The sequence below is a fragment of the Eucalyptus grandis genome, chromosome 10 (assembly GCF_016545825.1).
Source record: "Eucalyptus grandis isolate ANBG69807.140 chromosome 10, ASM1654582v1, whole genome shotgun sequence".
Taxonomy (NCBI): Eukaryota; Viridiplantae; Streptophyta; class Magnoliopsida; order Myrtales; family Myrtaceae; genus Eucalyptus; species Eucalyptus grandis.
The window spans coordinates 36,947,006-36,967,045 of record NC_052621.1 but is presented as its reverse complement, the minus strand read 5'-3'; the positions used below and the strand labels follow the sequence as shown (position 1 = coordinate 36,967,045).

Here is a 20,040-nt window from a genome sequence, read left to right as displayed (position 1 = left end):
TTAGAAACAGAGCAAGAGCAACGCTTTAGCAGACACAATCATCCATGGAAGGAGGAGATATATGCAGTGCGAGCAACAGCCTGCGCGTGATCAGCTCCACCATGGCGAGGGACCATGCGACGACGGCGATGGACGTGTTCTCGAGGTCTTCAGGCGTCGACGAGGATGATGAAGAAGCTCTCAAATGGGCTGCTCTGGAGAAACTCCCGACCTTCGACCGTCTCCGGAAAGGAATCCTGATGGCTTCGCGCGGCGGGGGTGCCAATGAGATCGACATCCAGAACCTGGGCTTTCATGAGAGGAAGAGATTGATGGAGAGATTAGTGAGGGACGCTGAAGAGGACAACGAGAAGTTCTTGCTGAAGCTCAGGAACCGCATTGACAGGTACAGTCTCTGTTTGCTCTGCCTTTGAAGCCTCTGTCCGTGGGGATTCTGAGAAAAGAGAAACCTTTTTACCAAATCGGCAACGTTTCTTGGAATGGAGTCTCTTTGGCTCCAAAGAAAAAAAAAATTCCCGGGAAAATACTTATCATATCAGGCCATCTCTTGTTAGTGTAATTTTTTTCGTTAAAAATGGTGGGAATTGTTGATTTATGAATCGTGCATGTTTTATTTTTTATTTTCTCTCCTAGGAAAGTTTTCTCTACAATTCTCGATACGAAATTTAATAAGACTGCAACTAATTATTCTAAAACTTTAAAATATTTGATTAGAGCGTGATTTAACACTTAAATTTTCTAACACTCAAGATGTTTTAAGTTTTCCTTTTCAAGTTTGAATAACCGTGATTATCGTGAATCTGGGTTTATTTGCAGAGTTGGAATTGATATTCCTACTATTGAAGTTAGATTTGAGCACTTAAACGTGGAGGGAGAAGCCCATGAAGGAAGTAGAGCTTTGCCGACCTTCATCAATTTCTGGATTGATATTCTAGAGGTGAGCAGCCACCTCCTAAGTATGTGAAATGTAAAAGCCAGAAAGGCAACTTCAATTTTTTGTTAAGATCCTAATTCAAGGTGTAGCACTTGGATTCACACCGATGGGATAGATTTCGATATGTACTTTATATGGCCTTGCTCTCTCACCTCAATACCTAGCTCTTGGACCTCAAGAAAACAATATCCGAAAAACTAGCTATTGAGGTGGAACACAGTTTAAGACCTTTTAAACCACACATCAAAATCGGAAAAGTGCCAAAAAAGTCATAAACTTTTTATATTTGTGCCAATTTAGTCCTAAACATTTTTGGTGCCAATTAAATCCTAAATCTTTTTACGTAGTGCCAATTCAATTCTTTCCGATCAATTTTGGCCGGATTTTGTTGACTGGATGCCGGTTGGCTGACGTGACATAATCGACGCTAATGTGAACAACTTTTAACAATATTTTAATATTTTTGAATATTTTTTCTTTTTTTCTTCTCCTCTTCTTCCTCCCCGGGGTCAGGACCTCGGTGATCGGCCAAAGGTGACCCTGGGCGAGGTCGGGGTCGACATTGCCGGCCACCTTGCTAGTGGTAGCGAGGGCGGCCTCGCGCTAGGTGGCAAGGCTCACCCATGGCCGGTGAGGCTCGACCTTGCTAGATTTGGCGAGGTGAGCCTCGCCGCCCAGCTCGAAGGTGGCCTCGCCGCTCGACACGAGGCCGCCCTCACGCCCACCTGGCGAGGTTCTTTGGCGAGATCGACCTTGACCTCGCCGGTGTCGCCTCCGGTCGGTCACCAAGGTCCGGTGACCGGCTGGAGGAAGAAAAAGAAAAAAAAAAAAAGAAAAAGAAAAAGAAAATAAAAATAAAGAAAACATTCAAAAATATTAAAATATTATTAAAAGTTGTTTACATCGCCGATTAGATCACGTCCAGCCGGCGTTCAATCAACAAAATCCCGGCCAAAATTGGCCGGAAATGATTAAATTGGCACAACGTAAAAAGATTTAGGATTTAATTGATATAAAAAAATGTTTATGACTAAATTGACACAAATACAAAAGATTTCAGACTTTTTTGACACTTTTCCCAATCAAAATCCCATGTGAAATCTTAGGCTCCGTTCGTTTTCGCGGAAAATAACTTCCAGGGAAAATATTTTCCGGATTTTCCGGTGTTCGGAGTGGGCGGAAAATCACGGTCAACGGAAAACATTTTCCGTTGACCGGAAAATTTACATGCAAAGCTGTGGAAAATGTTTTCCACTTCTGAAAAGTGGAAAACATTTTCCACAACTTCCCTTCTTCTTCTTTTTTTTTTTCTTTCTTTCCTTTTTTTTTTCTTCCTTTAGCTTGGACGGTGGCCGGCCCCAGCGCCGGCGACCGGCGACCGGCGACCGGCCGCGGTCGCGAGCCAGCCGAGCTCCGCCGGGGCGAGGCTTCGCCTAGCTGTGGAGGCTCCGCCGGCGAGCCGAGCCTCAGTGGATCGGGCGGCGGAGCCTCGCCGGCTCGGGCGAGCTCGAGCCGGGAGGTGGGGCTCGGGCCTCGCCCGAGCTCGGGCGAGGCGAGCCTCGCCGGATCTGGGGCGGAGCTCGGGCTCCCGATCAGCCCGAGCTCCGCCGCTAGATCCGGCGGCGCGGCTCGGGCGGCGAGCTCGGGCCCCGCCCGAGCCCCGCCGCCACGGATCGGTGACCGGACCTTGGTCGGCCGGATCTAGCGACCGAGATCTTGGTCGGCTCACCATCTTCGGGCGTGCGGCAGCGGAGGAACGAGGAACGAGGAACGAGGAGGAAGAAGGAGGAGCGGCGGCGGAGGAAGGAAGAGCGAGGAACGAGGAGGAAGAAGGAGGAGCGGCGGTGGAGGAAGGAGGAAGGAGGAGGAAGGAGGAGCGGCGGCGGAGGAAGAAGGAGGAAGAAGGAGGAGCGGCGGTGGAAGAAGGAGGAAGGAAGAGGAAGAAGGAGGAGGAAGGAGGAAGGAGAAGGCAAAGAAAAGGAAAAAAAAAAGAAAAAAAAATTAGTTAACGAACGGTGGAAAATGTTTTCCACTCAAAATTTAAGAATTAGCCGAACACCGGAAAATATAGCAATTTTCCCGGAAAATAACTTCTGGGAAAATATTTTCCGGAGATGGTCAATTTTCCGTGAAACGAACGCAGCCTTAGTCCCATTTGTTGCAATTAAGATGATAGCGATCAACCATGCTCCACGCTCTCGTGCACACATTGGGTTGGCTTTGTACTAGCCTTTTGTTAGTCCTAGACAAACGCTGCAACGCTGGCATTGCCACCCGCACCAGTCGATTGCAATTGGGAGATAGACGGGCGGCTCTTATATATATTGATATAGACTTTAGAAGAACCACAACCCAAAAGCAAGCTATTTAGGTGGGAGAGCCCAATAAGACATTAACCAACAAGTCCAAGTCCCATACTATCAAATCCCACAACTTGGAATTTCGATTATATTGATTTTTTTTTATTAAAATGATATTCAATAAATTGCTTGAATGTTCTGAATAGTTTCTTTGTTTAACCTTTATTTTTCTATTTGCTTCTTTTTACCCCTGAAGGGCCTCTTGAATTTTCTGCCCATACTTCCTAATGGAAAGAAGCACTTCACTATCCTTCAAGATGTCAGTGGGATCGTCAAACCTGGCAGGTGAGCAAATCAATCCAAATCAAAAACCAGTTTTTAGACCTCCAAATTGAACTCAACTTAGTTTTATTTCAGCAATCTTGATTTGGTTCCATCTCCGAGCTTGATACTGTGTTCTCCAGCGCATTACATGTTGTGTAATTATTCAAAAATCTCCATTAAAAATTGTCATATTCTTGTTGATAAGAGTTTTCAACATGTCGATTGGATTACTGCTTTAATTTGATTTGGACCTAATATATTTTCTAATGCAAAAGAAATCAAACTGAACTGAAGTTAGATTGATCTTTTTTCATTGATCGAAATGATGAAGAATTAGATTGACATTTCTTTTCTGGCAATTTTCTTCTCATTTGGATGGCCAATTTTCTTCTCATTTTGCAGGATGACTTTGCTTATGGGTCCTCCTAGTTCAGGGAAGACGACACTCTTGTTAGCTTTGGCAGGCAAGCTTGATCCTATACTAAAGGTTAATTAAAGTCACTTTTCATTTAATTTCAACCCTTATTTTGTGGATTATCAAATTTTATATGACCAGCATATGTTCCTCAGACAACAGGAAAGGTAACTTACAATGGACATGGCTTGAATGAGTTTGTGCCCCAAAGAACTGCAGCTTACATAAGTCAACACGATATTCACATAGGAGAAATGACAGTTAGAGAAACTTTGGCCTTCTCCGCAAAATGTCAGGGTGTTGGATCACGATATGGTTAGTGACTTTGAGTTGACTCTTATTATTTTTATAATGTCAAATTTGTGTTTGACTTAGACAAGTTTTTTCAAATAAGAAATGTCAATTCTTTGGGGACATCTGCAGATATGTTGTCAGAGTTGTTGAGAAGAGAGAAAGTGGCAAATGTAAAACCAGACCCTGATATTGATATCTTCATGAAGGTAAATAAATAAGGCGACCTTAGATTTTTTTCCTTTTTTCATCTAAAGCAAGGAAGGAAATGAATGACGTAATCCATAGGAAGAAACTAATATGGAAAAAATGGTTTTGAGTTGGACTCCACCAAACAATTACTATGTTATTGAAATTCCTAGATCAACTGGGTGTCTGGTTTTTCTTATGCAATGGGTCATGCAAATTTCCACAGGCAGCAGCAATAGAAGGTCAGGAGGCTAATGTTATCACTGATTATATTCTTAAGGTAAGTTTGATAATAATAACCACAAAATCATGCAGGCACTTGAAAAATAGCAGAACTTTAATGCACATGTTTTCTCCATAGATTTTAGGGTTGGAAATATGTGCTGATACAATGGTTGGAGATGAAACGTTGAGAGGTATTTCTGGAGGACAACGGAAGAGTGTGACCACAGGTTAGAACTGGAAGCAGATCAAGCTTTTAGTAATTAAAAGTGTTTGATTCTCTGACTTGACTTGTAATTTCCAGGTGAGATGCTGGTTGGGCCTGCCAAGGCATTGTTCATGGATGAGATATCTACTGGGCTTGATAGCTCGACGACATATCAGATTGTCAACTCTTTGAAACAATTTATTCGCATTTTTGATGGAACAACGGTTATCTCTCTCCTCCAGCCAGCTCCGGAGACTTATGATTTGTTTGACGATATCATTCTCCTCTCTGATGGTCAGGTCGTGTACCAGGGCCCACGTGAACTCGTTCTAGATTTCTTTGAATCCATGGGATTCAAATGCCCTGGGAGGAAGGGGGTCGCCGATTTCTTGCAGGAAGTATGTAATAATATGATAACTTTATTTGAGCAACTTTAGGAGATAAAAGATATTCTTTAGAGCAAGTCTCCACAATAACATACTTTTCTACTTTTCAACAGGTAACATCAAGAAAGGATCAGCATCAGTATTGGGTACGCAAAGACGAGCCTTACACTTTCGTCACAGTTCGGGAATTTGCGGAGGCATTCCAGTCATTTCACGTGGGAAGAAAACTTGGGGATGAACTGTCTACTCCATTTGATAAGAGCAAGAACCACCCGGCCGCTTTGACTACCAAAAGATTTGGCGTTGGAATGAAGGATTTACTGAAAGCTTGCATTTCAAGAGAGTATTTACTTATGAAAAGGAATTCCTTTGTCTACATCTTCAAAATTGTTCAGGTAAGTACCGACTTCATTCTCTTTTAATTCAGCTACAACCATGATTGTTTGTTGTGCTTAAACTGATATGACTTGATTTATCAGCTCACAATTAGCGCGATTATTACGATGACCTTTTTCTTTCGGACTAAGATGCATCGGGATACCACTCATGGAGGAGATTACATTGGTGCCTCGTTCGTCACCATAAATTCAGTAGTGTTCAATGGAATGGCGGAGCTTTCAATGACCGTAGCCAAGCTCCCAATTTTCTACAAGCAAAGAGACCTCCTCTTCTATCCGGCATGGGCATATGCTCTTCCAACTTGGATTCTAAAGATCCCTATCACTTTTGTGGAGGTTGCAGCTTGGGTGTTCATCAGCTACTATGTCATTGGATACGATCCAAATGTTGGAAGGTAAGAATGAACTGTGGTTATTCTTTGGTTGTAAGATGGAAATTCAAATCTCATTGTCGTGGTTGATACATTCTTCTGTCTATGTTGTGTTATAGGTTGTTCAAGCAGTATTTTTGCTTGTGCTTGTTGGCCAGATGGCCTCTGGATTGTTTCGATTGATTGCGGCACTTGGGAGAAACATGGTCGTTGCCAACACATTGGCAACATTTGCTACGTCCATTTTCGTAGCATCGGGCGGATTCGTTCTTTCCCGAAGTATCAAAGATATAGAGATGACCTTTTTTCTTTATTTTGTTCTTAGCTTTTTTTCATAAGCAGCGTTAAATCTGTTTTATTTGATTTGTAGAGGAAGTGAAGAAATGGTGGATTTGGGGCTACTGGACATCTCCTTTAATGTATGGGCAGAGCGCAATGGTCATTAACGAGCTTCTAGGGTCGAGTTGGGATAAAGTAAAGTCTTGTAATTGCTTAATGCCAACATATTAACCTTTCATAGATGTGAATCTCTGACTAAGCGATTCCCCATGTTATTACTTAATAATAGATTCCCCTAAATTCAAGTTCAAACGAACCACTGGGAATTCAAGTTTTGAAGTCCCGTGGGTTCTTTACTGAAGCATACCAGTATTGGATAGGAGTTGGGGCATTGTTTGGGTTCATCATCCTCTTCAACTTTGGGTTTTCAGTGGCTCTTGCTCTCCTCAATCGTAAGTGATTTTTGTTCTTGTTGAGGTTTCTATAAACAAGAGTTTGCCTACTAAAGCTTCAAGTTATGATGCAGCCTTTGGCACATCCCAGACAGTAAAATCAGATGATTCTAAGGGCAGTGATGATGTTAACAGAATAGGAGGATCAATTCAGTTGCAATCTCAAGGCTCTAGTCACAAAAATAGATCAGGTATAGACGAAATCTTGATAGTTAGTTTCTTTTCATTGACTATCATTTAGCAGCAGTTAAGACCGTTGCCTATCTTTTCTTTTGGGTCTTGTAGGCAAGTCATCCAGGTCCGCACTTGCAGAGTTTGAGACGACCATCACTGTCAATAGGAAAAGAGGAATGGTGCTCCCATTTGAGCAATACTCAATTAGTTTTGATGAATTAACTTATTCAGTTGACATGCCACAGGTGACTATTAAACTTTGAAAATCTGAAGATAGTACTCTTTGATATATCATGATACCATGAGTGTGAAACCTCAAATGTTCATCAGAAATATAACTAAGTGTTCTACTGGCAGGAAATGAAGAATAAAGGTGTTCTCGAGGATAAATTGGTTCTCCTGAAAGGTGTAAGTGGTGCTTTTAGGCCAGGTGTTCTCACAGCTTTGATGGGCGTTATCGATGCTGGCAAAACTACTCTGATGGATGTATTGGCTGGGAGAAAAACTGGAGGATACATCGAAGGGGACATAACAATTTCTGGGTATCCAAAGAACCAAGATACATTTGCTCGGATTTCCGGATACTGTGAACAGAATGACATCCATTCACCTCATGTTACTGTCTATGAGTCGGTTCTTTACTCTGCATGGCTGCGTTTACCTCCTGGTGTGGACAACCGAACCAGAAAGGTTTGCGTAAACCACATAATCTGTTATTGGAGGATTGCCTTCTTAGCTCACAGCTAATCGTGGAAGTGCTTGTTGTTAGGTGGTTATGAAGTCTTCATTCAGGATCAATCTAATATAGATCATTTCTAATGAAAAAAAAATGTCGCAGATGTTTATTGAGGAAGTCATGGAGCTTGTGGAGCTAAATCCGCTGAGACAGGCCTTGGTTGGTTTGCCTGGTGTGGATGGTCTCTCCACTGAGCAACGCAAAAGGCTAACCATAGCAGTCGAACTAGTCACAAACCCATCAATCATTTTCATGGACGAACCAACTTCAGGGCTTGATGCAAGAGCTGCTGCTATTGTCATGAGAACAGTTAGGAATACGGTGGACACGGGGAGAACGGTCGTATGTACAATTCACCAGCCGAGCATTGATATGTTTGAAGCTTTCGATGAGGTGAATTATGTCAAAAAATTCAACATATGAAAAATCTTTTTGCAGCGCATTCAAAATCGGAAGCTGTCGCATATTTACTTGTTCTGCAGCTTTTCTTAATGAAACGAGGGGGACAAGAGATATATGTTGGTCCTCTGGGTCGCCAGTCTTCTCATCTAATAGAGTATTTAGAGGTACATATAGTTTCATAAATATAACCTGGCTTGGATTGTACTTTCATTTTACTTGAATTACCAAGGTATGTATCTTCAAAATGAAGGGAATCCAAGGAGTAAGCAGAATCAAAGATGGCTATAATCCAGCAACTTGGATGCTCGAAGTTACAAGCCCAGCACAAGAACTCACTTTGGGCGTCGATTTTTCTGATTTGTACAAAAACTCAGATTTGTACAGGTGGGTTTACTGCACATCCTGAGGTCCCACTTTTAGTCTTGCTATTGACCCGTAAAATGTCAATGGGAAAACACATTTTCGTGATTTTCAGGAGAAACAAGGCTTTGATTAAAGAGTTGAGCATACCTCCTCCAAATTCTAAGGATCTTTACTTCCCGACTAAGTATTCTCAGTCAATTTTCACTCAGTTAATGGCTTGCTTATGGAAGCAACATTGGTCTTATTGGCGGAATCCGCCTTACACAGCCGTTCGGTTCCTCTTCACCATTTACGTCGCCTTAATGGTTGGGACTATGTTCTGGGACCGCGGCTCCAAAACGTAAGTTCTACCTAGAATGTCAATTTGTGTCTCATTTATTCTCGAAGTTGTGTTTCTGAATGTTAGGTTCCTAGGACTCGGAGCCAAGACTTGTTCATTGCGATGGGATCCATGTATTCGGCCGTTCTCTTCCTTGGGATCCAAAATGCGTCCTCCGTGCAACCTGTTGTAGCAGTGGAAAGAACGGTTTTCTATAGAGAGCGAGCTGCAGGGTTGTACTCAGCCCTTCCATACGCATTAGCACAAGTAAAATTGCTTCCAAATATTCTGAGTACCGCTTATTCCAAAATAGCGTTATGCATGAATCAATATTGGAAAGTTGCTTATGTGATTTATTTTGTAGGTTCTAATTGAAGTCCCTTATGTTCTAATGCAAGCTACATCATATGGTTTAATAGTTTACGGAATGATTGGATTTGAATGGACCGTCGAAAAATTTTTCTGGTATCTGTTCTTCTCATACTTCACATTGTTATATTTCACCTACTTTGGCATGATGACCGTGGGCATAAGCCCAAACCAGCACATCGCTACCCTCATCGCTACTGCATTCTACACCATTTGGAACCTCTTTTCAGGGTTCATTGTGCCAAGGACTGTAAGTTCTATAGCAACCCATCGATTTTAATAATTCTGCTGATTTTGTTTTTCAACACAAGCGTAAGGCCTGATTTATGGACATCCTCGTGACTTCCTACTTAACAGAGGATGCCTATCTGGTGGAGATGGTACTATTGGGCGTGCCCATTTGCTTGGAGTTTATATGGATTATTGGTCTCTCAGTTTGGTGATTTGAAGAACACGCTCGAGGACACTGGGACCACGGTGGAAGAATTCATGAGAGATTACTTCGGTTTCCGACATAATTTTCTGGGCACGGTCGCCGCTATGATGTTAGGATTCACAGTGCTCTTCGCGTTCATTTTCGCCATTTCAGTCAAGTTGCTCAATTTTCAGAAGCGGTAGACTTTAGCATTGCATCGATCCACATAACTAGCATGTTTCTGTAAGAAAAGGAGCAATGCTCAAGCATACGCTGGGCATCATTTTATTTTTCTTTATTTTCCTCTTGATCTATGCTATTTTTCCAGTCAAATAATGTACATGTAAATTAGCATCTAATTGCAATAGCAAGCAGATGAACTCTTTTTTATTTTCACTAGCAACTGTCTCCATCTTTTCGATCATATTGAAACTTTTCGCGAAGAAGGATAAAACAGTGAGTTGTTTGCTGCGACAAACGAATAGTCCTAAGACCAGAGACTAGATAGGACTAGATTCCGTAATCACAAAGAGGAATGCATATCATGATCATTTCCCTTTCAAACAACAGATCTCAATGAATGCCAAAATGTCAAAAGAGTTAGTGCATTAGACATCTGACCCCGAAAAGAGAAATCTAATTAGACACAAATCGAAATGACAGGAGCAATTTGTTCTTGAATCTTATAATCAGTAAATCCTCGTGTGCAGTTTTGTGTTTTGTGTGTGTGTGTGTGTGTGTGTTTTTTTTTTCTGTATATATGATTTGGAGATGGTTTGGGCAATATTATACTTGGGCCTTCACCGAGGCCCAATAATATTAGTATATTTATATTGTGGTGGGCATAACAATGACTTTTATCTCGGATAATTGTCCAAAAAATTTTAAACTAATTGTAAGACGACCAATTCGGCCTTAAACTTATAAATTTGGCTAATTTAGTCTTAAAAATTTTCACGATTTGTTAGTTTAATCATTCTGATCAATTTTGGCTGAAAATCGATAAAGTGGACGATGGTTGTCCTAAATACCTTGACTGGCTGACTTGGATAATTTTTGCAACTTTATAAAAATTGTGTAATTATTTTTTATTTTTTATGTATATATATATTTTACTATTCTTCTTTCCTGAAGGGCTGATAGGGGTCAATGGGGGCTTGGATGATGACTAGTGACTTGTCAGTCATTAGGCGAGGACTACAACGAGCTTTGCCTTCGTGCAAGGCCAGGGCTATTGTGGTCCTTGCCACACACAAATCTAGCTCAGCAAGGATGTCGCGGCCCTGGTCGATGTGGATCATGATAGCCCTCACCTAGCACAAATTTAGCAAGGTGATAACCATTGCAACCCTCGAGAATGAGCAAGCTGATCAAGGTTGTCGCGGCCCTCATTGTGCACAAAGGCAAAGGCTATTGCAGTTAATCGGGGTCATTGCCATCGTCGAGGCCTCGACAACTCCCGCCAAACCTTTAGAGAAGAAAACAGTAAGAAAAAAGAAAAAAAATAAGAAATATAAAAATTAATAAAACATTTTAAAAGTTAATAAAAATTATTCACATAAATATCGGCTCCACCACCGGCTCCACCACGTAGGTAGCTAGTGTCCACATAGTTAATTTCTGGCTAAAATTGATAAAAAGAATTGACAAATTGTCAAAAATTAGAAACAAATTCTTAAAAAGTTTATGATTGAATTGATCATCATATAATGTATTTAGGATTTCTTTGGACAATTTTTTCCTATTATCTTTGTGCACGACCTGACATGTTTGAATTGGCATGTTGATCATATCTACTCACAACACGTGAAATGCAATTTTGTTAATTTTTTGATTAAAACATGCCCCTCTTCTTTTTTGGGCCACACGCATCCCTCTTATTCTTGATGATATGATTTCACCAATTATTTCCTTTCTTTCCCCAACCGATGTTAAGCCCTTTTACCAACAATTCATTGATGTTTACACGAACACTTCTTAAAATTTATGGCCAAAAAAATCCACAATTTTTTGTTGAGAGACATTAGAATTTTACATAAGAGGAACTCGATAGTAGTATGTACATACGAGAAACAAATCTGAAGTTAATTTGGTGTAAAATATTCTATTCGTGGTCTTTAAAATATGCTTTTTTTGGAAGGTATGATCTCATGAATTCCAATCAAATGTTTGAAAAATAAGGCGGAGGTTAAATGTACATAAAAAGGGTCATCTTTAAATCGGACTTCGTTCTACATTCTAAATAATATGGAAGGCAAGACCTAAAAAGCTACAACCTTAAATTTTATTGCATAATATACGATTAAAAATCATTATTGTAAATTGGCACACTCTAATGGATGGCAAGATCTCATGAAATCCAATTAGAAGTTTCTTTGGCGGTCCTGTAAGATACACCAACGTATCGATCATTTTGTTTGTATTTAGAGTATAATTTGCTAGGGAAAGCATGATTGGAAAGAGTCCAAATCTGAATATATAGTTCGCATTTTCAAGAAAAATTGTGAACATACACATACAGCACACGGATTTGTTTGGTGGAAAGTCCAAATAGGAGAATAAAATACTAAGTTTGCCCTTAATTTTTTTTATTATATGAGAAATGTTTTTGGCTCTTGCAACTTGTTGTGCTAGGACAGAGTGGTCCTAGACAACTAATATTGTAGTCACATCTGATCTTCGTCATTGATGATGAAATGACATTGAACGGACATTACATTATAGCTGTCTTAGCGGCAACTGAGACCCACGAGATCATTGTCTCAAATTATGTAGCTAGATCTAGTCAATCGTATATCAAGAATTAGTTGAATCATATAGGGTTTCTTTAATTTACAGCAGGGCATGAACATATGTCGAACCCCTCCTCTCATCGATTTGTATACTTCACCGATTGGAAATGCATTCCTTCGATTACACCCTTAGGAGACTTGTCTCATGTACATCGTGCAACCTGATCGCTATGGCGGCTCTAGTCTCCACCGGTGCGATTTACTTCCCAATGCGATCATTTTAAGGGGACGCAAGTCGTGATGAAAGAAATTTATGAGAGATCGATGCGAGTAATGTCATGTTGTATTTTTAGAATATGAAAAATGACAAAAAGGACAGTTATTTGGATTCAAAAGCTGATAATTAGATTGTTTTCTAATTCAAATAATTTAGATAGATATTATTGTGTTATTGGGTTGTGACGTGCTAAATTCAAGTGTGCCATTTTAATTCGCTTGACATGATTCGCATATACCATCACATTTTGATCCCTAGCACATCTTTGTTTCAATCCTTAACATATCAATAGTCGTCATCCTTATCTCGCAAAACTATATGGGTTTCCATCATATATCGTCCCTACAACTAAATAATTTGCTCGAATCAATTGAATAAGTCACGTAGATACAATTCTGATGGTGTAAGTTTCTGTCGCGAATCAGGGAACGCGGGACCAAATTACTCTTGATCCCGCTTGTGATGATTGACTTCGATACAAAATAACAAGGATGACGAGTTATCTTAGGACCACTAGTTTATATATCAAGTACAAATCCATATCTATCGACGCTGACACCCCAACTAGACGGAGAAAGATATTCGAAGACTAGTTTACTACTTCTCACGCGTGATTATTCTCTCTAGCAAGATGACAATGCGTTCAAACAATGAAAAAAAAATATTAAAGGAACTCTGCAGCAGTTTTAACTATGAAAATTGGGTGCTTTCGATTTCACAATACGTCATGGTTGTAGTACCTTCAAAGCTACAATAGTTTTGAGGATGCGCTATAATCCACTTCTGAGATGCTGCAACAGTAAAACATGCATTTTCAGATAAAAGAGTTACAATACTTCGCAAAACAGTTACCATACAATATGATTATAGTTCAACTACAGTTAAACAAAATGAACTTCTAGAGAAATATGAGAAAGATTAATTTAAAAAAAAAGTTTTCAATAGATTTATGAGATAAGACAAGAGTTAAGTTGACTCAATTGATTTGCGCTTTTCTCTACCTATTAGCATATATTATAGTCTTGTGATTATATGTTTTTTAATACTCCAAGATCATGAGTGTAGAAAATCGGCTACCTTGACATCCATGAAATACTTGTCTAGTCTTGTGAATTAGATAAGTCCAGGCTTTTGACCGATGCATTTTACCTTAGCCAAGAGTAGTTGCATAGTTTGAGGAATTGAAGTAGCATAGGTGAGTTTTGTTTTCCCCTAATTTTTAAGCTTAAAGTCGATTAATGGCTGAGTTTGCCAGAGATATGCTTACGTCACTTGTGCTTATATCTATGATAATAGCTATATATCTCAATCATTTCAACCCCTCAAATATAAAGGATTGAAGGCACTCGGATATTATAATGAATTATGGAATGAGGTACGACAAAATGCACGAAATTATAATTTAAATAATCAAGTTAAGTGTTAGATATCCCACAAATATATTATATTTCAAAATTGAATTTTAAATCTCTCCCATCTAATTACAATCATTCAAATTTCTTTCTTAAATTAATTTTCCTTATTACACATTTATCTCTCTCCCACACATTTATATTGATGGTGCAATTTGGCTGAAACGGTGATAGTATCGTAGTGCTTTTTAGAGCTGTGTAGAGTGTAAATTCAAGAGCGATAGTTATACTTACTGTGCGCCGTAGAACGTAAGTTGTAATTTTTAAGCAATAACAATGGTTATACAAATGTTGTCTCCAAGAAAAATTTGTAAATTCTACCAAAACCACCACAATCTGCGATCTAGAGAAGATGTTTGAATTGCTTCTCCTATATCTAAAGGTTTCTAATTCTACGATGAATCTATATTGAAGATCTTATATATTGAAAGCTGGAATTTACTTTAGAAAAGGTTTTATCAACATCTTTCAAATCCTTTATTATTATAAAAAAATGATGATTGAGAGTAATAACATTCCATTTCGGTAAATTATAAATAACTATATATATATATTATATATATATATATATATATCATATTATAACCCCATTAATGATTTTGATGAGGGACATTTTTATCTGACACCTCACTGTTGCACCTCATTATTTGGTAACGACATACCCATAGGTGAATAAATCCAAAACGTATGAAATACCTCAATTATCTCACAATCGATTAGGTAAGACGGGAGTCATAATGTCCACAGCACAATCCATCAATCTATAGCCAATAAAAACGATGAGGAGCGCCTAATCAAAATAATTTACACTACACTCCCTGCAGCAAAATATGGGAAAAAACACTCAATTTCAGATGTAATCCTACAGAAATATAACTCGATGTCTTTGTAGGTCAAAGGAAACACCCAGATCAATATCCACCACGCATCTATAATATTCAAGAGAAGTCCCGCCGACCACATAAATAAATCACCTCACAAATGAAAATTTTCCACCTTATTATATGTCATAGTTTCTTACCCTCATGCATGTCATCTCTTCTTTAGTCATAGGAAGAATAACATTGAGTAGAACTAGACATAAAGACTTGTTAATTCTCCACCGTGCCTATAAATACCCCTCGAAATCTCTCAGATTTTATTCAAATCAATCGAAAAAGCCAACGCTCGAAATGGGTAGTGAAGGGTCACCAAAGCTTCCGATTCTCAATTTCTCTAGTGAAAATCTGAAACCAGGGACAACTTCTTGGGTCGCTACATGCAAGGAGGTGATCCAAGCGCTTGAAGAATTCGGCTTCTTCGTAGTGAACTACGACGAGGTAATCCCGTCACAAGTTCATGATGCCACGTTTCGCGTTTTGCACGACTCTTCGCCCTTCCCACGGAGACCAAAATGAAGAACCGGTACCAGAAACCCTTGAACGGCTACGTCGGCCAGATTGCCAAGCTCCCTCTACACGAGAGCTTGGGCATCGACGACGCGACATCTTTAGAAGCGACTCAGAAATTCACCGACCTTATGTGGCCTGACGGCAACAATCGCTTTCGGTTCTCCCTTCTTAAATTCAGCCATTCGTTTCCTTTCTTTGTATCTTGAGCGTTCTGTTTGAGTTTGTGACCATTTGCTCTTGGTCTGGTCAGCGACATCATGAACTCGTTTGCGAAGCTTGCGGCGGAGTTGGACCAGATTGTCACGAGAATGATATTCGAGAGCTACAATTCCGAGAAGCATTATGATTCTTACATCGAATCAACGACGTACCTCCTTCGGCTCTTAAAGAATAGGGCACCGCTGGAGAATGAGCCTAATCTCGGATTCATCAATCACACGGACAAGAGCTTTACCACCATTCTTCATCAAGACAGCGAAGTTCATGGCTTGGAGGTCGAAACCAGGGACGGAGAATGGATCACTGTCGAGATGTCGCCTTCGAAATTCGTGGTCATTGCTGGAGATGCATTAATGGTGAGTATAAATCTAAATTTCCTTATTGAGACAAAGGAATGAGAAAATATAAGCGCGGAGCTAGACATATCTCAAGAAAACCGTATTGCTTACTGGATCCACAAGTATCATTAAACAGCTACAATGATTATGATATTGCTAGTCTTACATTTAGGGTTTAAAATAGGACAGACTCTCATTGGAATTTATGGATCATACAAGAACGGAATAAGTGCATTTGTTTCCTAGAAAAACAGTAAGTCAAGTTCAGATTAGAGGAACTGGTGAAAATGGTCACTAAATACTTGGATTTTTATTTATATAAATGACTAATGTATTATGGGAATACACAAGTACATATAGTTCTGAAGGTAATCTTCCTCTGTCAATTGCCCGGACTCGATCCAAATGTCGAGTGCATGGAATTACGTATCTTGAGCTAAGCTTGACATAACCAGAAATAAAACCAGGATCGGTGCTTGGGCCGAACATAAAATGTCGAGTTCAAGACTTTGACTCAGTTACATCTATATAAGCCGGAAATTTCAAGTTCTAACAACTGAACCGGCGTTTGAACAGGCATGGAGCAATGATAGGATACAGTCTCCAAACCACAAGGTGACCATCAACGGCAAGGAAGACAGATACTCGCTCGCGCTGTTTGCGTTCAATAATGGAACGCTCCAAGTTCCCGAAGAGCTCGTTGATGACGATCACCCGTTAAAGTACAAGCCCTTCGAACATCTTGGTCTACTCCGATTCTATCGTACCGACGAAGGGTATAAATCCAAGTGTCCAATCAAAGCCTATTGCGGCGTTCAGGGACATGATTGATCATGAAGTGCTGCTAAATTCCCAGTTACATACTCTGGTCTTGGCGTAGCTTGTGAGTCGTGAGTGATGTCTTTCCAGTAGTCAAGGGATGACTACTTTTGGTTTTCTTTCTTATGTGACATGGAACTCCACCTTGGTGAATAAATCTTAGACCCTTTGAAATACTCTCTTGCAATGACTATATTTGGGTTGTTACCTTCATCTCATAAGCTTGCATTTAGAGGAATTAGTATGGAACAAACGGAGCCTCAGTTTCGTACATGATATGGATGAAAATTCTGTTATCAATCCTTGTATTAAATCCACTAATGTTATTTGGATTTTTTTTTAACAAACCCTGAATTTCAAATGAAAAATAAATAAAAGTTTTCTAAATCTAATTAACATGTAATGGAGAAAGTATCTCAAGTGATAAGCGTGTTCGTGGACTTTAAGTCAAGTATCAAGAATGTCTCTCTTGTTCTTTTACTTGGAATTCAATGACCTTGGCGTACTCCTTGAAGCAATATTGAAGGAATAATATTACCTAAAGTTGCTAAGAAAATTAATGAAGAGTTCATAAATGATTGTCTAATGAAAAAAAAAAGAAGGTTTAAATGTCAAATGCTAATCAATGAATGGAGCTTAAAAAAATGGGAGACCACTAAAATCCAGGGGTTGTTAGCACACTCATTTTCATATGATGAGAAACCGTAGAAATGATTTGGATTGTCTTAAATATTATTCGACAGAAATACACCTCATGTGTCAAAACTCAACACAAGGAAACACATGAGTGCCAAAACTTAAAAAAGGTACAATTCAATACTAAAATCGGAGAAGAGATGAATACTTAATTATCAATGGCAAAAATTTCTAACTAAACTGCTGATGTGACTTTTTGACAAAATTTTTAAATAATTTAGCATATCACGGGCCTTCGCCCGATCTAGGGGAGGGCTGTGACCCCTCACCCCAGATCTAGGCGAGGGTGTGCAAGCCCTTGTCTATGGTCAACTAGGGTCGCTAGCCATTGGTCGAGGCTTGGCAACCCTAGTGGACTTGTTGGCCCTTATTGGCGATGATGGGATGATAGCAGTAAGGGTCATGTAGGCCCCTCATTGATTCGCCCTTTTTTTAAATTTTTTTCTTTTTGATTTAATTTTTGATTTAATTCAATTTATATATATATATATAAATCAAATATGGGGTAAAAGACATCATTTTGAGACAATGATTGCTGAATGCACATTTTGACAAGCCTCGTAGATGGTTTTATTAATAAAATAACGCCACGTTGGATTTTAGCAAGTTTTACCGGAGTTGTTACTTAAGTTCAACTTTCAAAAAAAGTGGCAAGTGTACATTTTGAAAGTTTTGACACTTATGTGTTTATGAGTGTCAAGTTTTGGCACCTAGAGTGCATTTCTTCCTAGTTTTATCATATATCGTATTATCGATACTTTCGAACCTTATTGTCTACATTGACTTCAAATTATCTCAAAAATGTAAAGTCAACTTTCTCAAATCTTGCCAATTATTAGATTTTCTTAGATTTCTTAGAAAATAAATGATTTGTAAGATATTTTTTTAAAAATAATTACTTGCATTGCTTAACTTGATGTAAGAGAAACGGAAGTCTCAAAGTGTCTCTACATTCATTTATTTCTTCAAGGAACTCCAGAAATTTGCCCCAGACAATGTGTCAACATCACCCCCATAATCAATCTCAAAGTGCCCCTAGATCCAATGTATGTTCAAGTTCAACTAGACTTCACGTGAAAAAGACATAAAATGACTTTTGTGTGCGGACCACGAAGTAAACTGGGGACATTTAACTAGGAGGACTCTAACCGTTCAAAAGGGCAAAAAAATGATTTTTTTTTTTTTTTTTTTGGCGTTGGTAGATTTTGTAAAAGCTTAGTAAATATTAAAAAAAGCTTCTCGTAAAAAAAAATTGATTCATCACTTGATTTCCCACTAACTTGTTAGTAATTTATCTATACTTTTAAATTCCAAATCATTTTTATAGTTTACAAATTATTTAGGTAATGACTTAATGGGAGAAGAATTGTTAAGTCATATTAATTTAGGTTGGTAAACTCTGAAAAGAGTTTGTAAATGTAAAGGGTTGTTAGCCAAGGCATATAATTTGAAAAATCAAAAGTCAAGGTTGGTAAATTTAGAAAAAAAAAAAATTGATTAATAGCTCAAATGAGAGTAGTAACCTAAAACTAGCGTGTAATTAATCTCATAGGGAAAATTACTGTTATTTAAGTTGGTACAAGGCCAACCTATTGTACAATGAGATTATGAGTTGGTGAATCATTTTAATTTGGTAAGTCGGTATAATAGGAAGGAGGATAACTCTAATTTAGGTTGGCTTGCCACCCTTTTTTGATCATAGAAGTTGGTGAATCACTCTATTTAGATTGGTAAACTAGTCAATAAACACGAAGCGTTCATAAGTTATGGAGATAAAAGTTGGTAAGTCTGTATAAAAATTGTTAATTCATTTAAAAAAAAATATACATTCATATAGGTATCGATAAAATTACCAACAAGTTAGCTGACAAAAGTCACAACCAATGTATCACTAATAATTTTTTTGGCATTTAACACAGACTGGCACAAATAAAAGTTTGTATTTTTAGGCAAGGAATAATAGAATTCTGCAATTGACTGTGACTAAAGTTGATTAAATGTGAGCTATACCTAAATTTCGTGGCTTTTTACACATGCCATGAATTTATCTCGCCACTTGCCGGAAAGATAATTAATTATGACCTTAATCATGATATAAACTGTATCTTTGTGACAATTTCTCTTCTTCTAGATCGTGTCATCGTTGCTTTTTATAATGATAAATTACGAACAAGTCTTAGACTCACGGTTCGAATAGACTCGTGGGACCCCGGGTGAGGGATACATCGATGTAGACTCATCAATCAATAACTCATCCAAGCATAAAATGAAAAGCCAGGTTGGACCATCAACATGGGCCATATTAATAAAAAGGACGCTATAATTGTTAAATGGATATAAAAACCCTCGCCCTTTCTGCATAGTAACAATACAAATAGATATCGCTAACTCCTTTTTTTGTTTTTATTGTTTGGTCCCGGAGGATGAAAGGGATGTAAAACTTGAATTTTCGAGTGATATAAATTGCCAAAATGATTAATTATAGTCATCCATTAGAATGATAGAGACTCACCCATTTGCTGAAAAAGATATATATTTGGAGGGTGATACATACCACTGAGCCGATTGATGTAAACTGAAAAAGATATATATTTCATAAGTCGATTTAT

The 20,040-nt window shown here is 38.8% G+C and overlaps 2 protein-coding genes across 2 annotated transcripts; both read left to right on the top strand.

Moving 5' to 3' along the window:
• Positions 1-9,885, top strand: LOC104423141 (ABC transporter G family member 40). Its single transcript, XM_010035603.3, is given in 25 exon segments — positions 1-385; positions 817-937; positions 3,491-3,579; positions 3,961-4,045; positions 4,129-4,288; positions 4,397-4,473; positions 4,680-4,733; positions 4,815-4,905; positions 4,980-5,281; positions 5,383-5,664; positions 5,749-6,062; positions 6,158-6,171; positions 6,174-6,317; positions 6,409-6,512; positions 6,607-6,769; positions 6,844-6,960; positions 7,055-7,188; positions 7,301-7,633; positions 7,782-8,072; positions 8,162-8,245; positions 8,332-8,465; positions 8,557-8,784; positions 8,859-9,030; positions 9,128-9,382; positions 9,490-9,885. Coding segments are annotated over 25 exon segments (4,350 nt in total). The 5' UTR covers positions 1-44; the 3' UTR covers positions 9,751-9,885.
• Positions 9,886-15,094: 5,209 nt separating this feature from the next.
• LOC104423140 (2-oxoglutarate-dependent dioxygenase AOP3) lies at positions 15,095-16,911 on the top strand. The gene is given in 4 exon segments (XM_010035602.2): positions 15,095-15,333; positions 15,336-15,516; positions 15,610-15,934; positions 16,493-16,911. Coding segments are annotated over 4 exon segments (954 nt in total). The 5' UTR covers positions 15,095-15,140; the 3' UTR covers positions 16,748-16,911.
• The last annotated feature ends 3,129 nt before the right edge of the window (positions 16,912-20,040 follow it).